Source organism: Pteropus alecto, unplaced genomic scaffold, assembly GCF_000325575.1.
Source record: "Pteropus alecto unplaced genomic scaffold, ASM32557v1 scaffold1962, whole genome shotgun sequence".
Taxonomy (NCBI): domain Eukaryota; kingdom Metazoa; phylum Chordata; class Mammalia; order Chiroptera; family Pteropodidae; genus Pteropus; species Pteropus alecto.
The window spans coordinates 1,973-6,685 of NW_006433019.1; the positions used below are offsets into that span (position 1 = coordinate 1,973).

The 4,713-nt window shown below is 44.4% G+C and overlaps 1 gene segment (V, D, J or C); it reads left to right on the forward strand.

The window, feature by feature from the left end:
* Nucleotides 1-2,249: 2,249 nt before the first annotated feature.
* Nucleotides 2,250-2,715, forward strand: LOC102887234. The segment is given in 2 exon segments: nt 2,250-2,295; nt 2,396-2,715. Coding segments are annotated over 2 exon segments (366 nt in total).
* The last annotated feature ends 1,998 nt before the right edge of the window (nt 2,716-4,713 follow it).

Genomic DNA, 4,713 nt, shown 5'->3' on the forward strand with positions numbered 1-4,713 from the left:
CTCTGAGGCCTCGCCCCCATAGTCCAGATTCCTCTCTCCTCCTCACTCAGTGGAATGCAGTTTCCTTTAGGGGACAGGGAAAGGACACTGGGGAGGAAGGGCATTTGCACGGCTTTTTACTCTTGGCATCTGAGCACAGGTGGTTGTTATCTATTCTCTACCACATGCTAATTCCCAACCGGGGTCCTGGGTCAGAGGGTGCTGGCTTTGCCATCCTCATAGCCTAAGTCTTTGGTTAAAAAATGATTTAAAATACATATGAAATTAGAGGGCCTATAACCTGAACTCCTTTTCTTATTTTAGAAAATCGGTGGAGTCCAGCCCAACAGGAACAGTATCAGGTTTGAAAATTACAGTAATCGCATTATGTTCATAGCTGATCGTTGCACAAAGATATTAACATAAGAGCAAGAAGAATCCATTGTATCAGATGAAAAATTCAACTTGGCCCTGATAGAGTTTGGGCCAAGAGTAGGCTATGTGCACCGTCTCTGGGTGACAATGCACATGGACTCTGGGGGACAGCAGACGTGAAGAGGTGGTGGTCAGCCCGCATCAGCATGTTCCCTCAGAGAGAAAAGCACCTCCCAGAGGAAGCTCCTCCCTGAGTCAGGCAGTGTCACTCAGGACCCCCAGGGGGCGCTGCTCTGTCTCCTTCCTGCATGTGAGGGGCTCCTGGGGCCCTGGGTGTGTCTCCCTTATCCAGCCTGTCAACCCATCCATTCCACACTGGCTCCCAATCCCCACCCAGATCTGCCCCCCGGGGGGACACTAATGGCACCCATGGTGCCTAGAGAAAGCCTGAGACAGTGTGTACGGTGGCAAACCTCAGGGAGCCCTGCTCTAGTTACAAACAGAAAATGTATTGATTATTGTGTAATAAATGCTTTATACCTCTGTCTGTCATTCTTTCAGTTATTATTTTTCTTACTAATATGTTCTTTCTTATTTAATTTTCTATTTTATAGAGACTTTTTAAAAATATCTTTGTTTTCAGCTTTCTATTTTTTTCTCTTTTTTTGTCAATACTTCACATCTCAAAATTCGATACATATGAAATTACCTATTTTTCTCTACACTATTTGATGTATATGTGTATTAAAAATTGATTTATTGTGAATTTTTAAATCTGACTTACTTTGACGGTCTCCAACACATGTGTAGAGAAAGGAAAATCATCACGCAAACTGGATTCAATGGATACTTTTCCCATAATTCCAAAATGGATACCACATCATATTTTCATTTCAAACTTTAATTAACACCAGTCACGTGTGCTGTCTTCCTTAATTACTGGAGACACTTTATCCTCCCGCTCCTCCTCCTTACATCTGAATCCCTTCTCTATCCTCCCATTTCATCTGGTCCACAGTAGACTATAAAGAGAAAGGGAGTTTTGAACTGTTATATGATTTTCATGGCAGCTTGGTGACTCAGCCTTGTTCTCATGTCTGATTACAAGACATATGTTTTCCTATTTTCTTATATTTCATACTCTGCGGACTTTAATAATTTCATGGTGACGCTGTGAAATTACTTTGAAATTTGACGTTTCCTACTGAAAATCTGCAAGTGCGTTGAGACTGTGCCATTTAACCCATGGTTTCTTAGAACAGAAGGGCGATTCCATCGTCCCTGTGGGTGCCCCTCCGTGTCGACAGCGGCAGTCCCGCTCTGCTCCTGTGCTGCTCCTGGGACACGGTCCGGGACTCATCAGGGGAAGACCCCCAACTCCTCGCACCCTGGCCACAGACTCTGTCAGTTTCCAGAGGAGTCACTGCTGGACGGAGGGTGACATCTAAGCTCCTTTAAAGAAGACAAGAAGGGATTTCACTGAGGAAGACAGAAATATTCTTAGGGATGAGGTTAGATCTGGAATGAACCAGAATGCTGGGGCTATCAAGAGGACACACACATCTCATCACTCAGACCTCTGGCTCTCCAGAGAGGAAATTGAGGTCTGAGTTTATTTGGAAAGAGGGGACATTGATTTGGTGACAGACGTCAAACCCTTGACTCAGTGTCTCAATCACTTTATAGTCATCAGTCTATGTGAGGTCCCAGCATCTGCCTCTCTCAAGATCTCCCCCCGCGGCCATCAGGGTGACATTGGGGCAGGGAGAGAGAGAAAGCTGATTTGCATGAGGCACCTTCTCCTCCTAATGAGTCTGGGAAGCTTGAAAAGGCCCGAGGACACCATATTTCAGCACGGGAGCCTGAGGAGGCCGCATCCTGTGAGTGTCCCCACCATGGCCTGGACGGTGCTTCTGCTGGGGCTCCTCACTTATGTCTCAGGTCAGGGAAAGGGACTCTGCATCCTTGGGGGACACATAAAAGCTGAGTCTCAGGGCAATCTTGTCTCTCATAACACCTGTGTCTCTCTTGTTGGTTCTAGGGGCTGATTCTCAGACTGTGGTGACTCAGGAGCCATCGCTGTCAGTGTCTCCAGGAGGGACGGTCACACTCACCTGTGGCCTTAGCTCTGGGTCAGTCTCTACCAGTAACTACCCCGGCTGGCATCAGCAGACCCCAGGCCAGGCTCCCCGCAGACTTATCTACAACACAAACAACCGACCCTCTGGGATCCCTGGTCGCTTCTCCGGTTCCATCTCTGGGAGCAAAGCCGCCCTCACCATCACGGGGGCCCAGCCTGAGGACGAGTCCGACTATTACTGTAGTCTGGATATGGGTAGTTATACTTACACAGTGATGTGAACCCACAGGGAAGTGCAACCAAAACCTCCTCACATGCTCAGAATGGCTCAGCCTCAAAGGCAGAAGGTATGAGATAGGCTGGAAATGGCCAGCACGCTGTGAGGAGTGGGCTGCACGGCCCCGCCCTCCTGCCCAGTGGCTCATGACCACGTGCCTCCTCCAGTCTCTCTAATGTGACTCCCGCAAGACAGGGCTTCCTCTCCCCCTGTCTGCCTGTAATAATAGGGAGGGAGATTGGCTCCAAAATATGTCACCCACCAAGAGATTCAGAGACCCCACTGCTCCCTCTGAGACTCCTCTGATTCAAAGAGCATTAGGCACATATCCTTGGTTATTAACTGTTCTGTGGAGAAGAAGTTGATATTTGATTTGGCGTTGAGCTGGTTAGCAATGCATTTGCTCATGTTAGACCTACTACGTTAAATAATCGTGTTGTTCCAGAATCTGTGTTCAGTGAGGTCTCCAGGAGATTTTTAAACGTTAATGTTTGAGAAGCATCTCAACATCTATTATAATGAAGGTATTTTTGGGCATTTTGTTTAAAATGCAGTCGAGGTGATATTCCATGACTCAATCACTCCCCAATTACCATTCAGAACCTTAGGAACACTCAGAAACAGATTTACCATCTGAAGCCACCGCTGAAAACAGAGATTTGATGTCATTACAGGCAGAGCTGGTGACATTTCACAAACTTAAGTCCTTTAAGGATATATCGAGTGGCTTGGATGGCGACATAAGCTGTGAGAAAACAATCCAGTGGGACTGGCTTCCAGAAACACTCCTGCCACTGAGGCCCCTGGGGCCAGGACAGGAAGTGCAGGGCTGGGGGTTGTGGCACCACGTGAATATGTCCAAAGGTGTCCAGGGCTGTGAGGTGGACGAAGAGCAAGGCAGGAAATGTTGGTTTGATTTATGTTCTTCTCTTTGTGTAGAAAATGATATTAGAAAACCATTAAGTTGAGGGAACCCAAAAGTTGAAGGAAAGGGGATATCATATAGATATGTGAGGAGCATATTACAATCGTGTGAATGCCAGGAAGAGGTCATTTTTAGTCCAGGTCACGTACCTGGCTCTAAAATTGAAAGTCTCCCTTAAGGGACACTCTGGAGCCTTTCCCACACTGCAGAAAGAAGACATTATGTGGAAGTCACAGCTTCTTTACCAAGGGTGACAATAGCTTTGGCTCAATGCATGCCAGAGGATACAGGACTAAGGGAGGACATGTGCTCAAGGACGCTGATTAATCATCAGGGCTGTGGCTGTACAAAAGTCCTATGGTTTCCCCAGGCCACCTGCTCACAGTTAAGTCCAAGTGACCAGGGGATATTAGATAATAGTATATTATTATCTGTTGGTGCCAGACTTGAGATATGATTTACATCATACTTGAAATTGGATTTGAACAATTTCTACTATTTTTAATTCCAAAAATGTTACCGTTATCAAAATCCCTGAACTAATTTCTCTCTAAAAATTAAAATGCAGTTTATTTTAAACTCACAATGTTATTAATATTAAATGTAAAATAACAACCTTGTGAAAACTCAACCTTATTATATACTGTAAATACTGTCTAATAAAATGAGAAATGAGTTCTGTTTAATCTAACGTTAGTCATTACATATTTTTCTCAAGGATTTCTTTCTTTCTTTCTTTTTAATTTTTTAATTGATTATTATTTTTTTTTAATTTTTAATTAGTTTTAAGTATACAGTGCTTCGGTTAGACATCCAACTGATTTGAGAAACCAGCTGCCAGATATATGTGTGTTCCCTTATATGTCATTATTTCTTTTTCTCTTGCTGCTTTTAATATTCCTTCTTTGTTTTCCTTTGGCATTTTAATTATGATGTGTCTTAGGCTGAGCCTCTTTGGATCCCTGATTTTCGGAATTCTCTGAGCTTCCTGGGGTTTTACGTCCATTTCCTTTACCAAGTTAGAGAAGTTTTCCATCATTATTTCTTCAAGCAGCTGTTCAACATCTTGATTTTCCT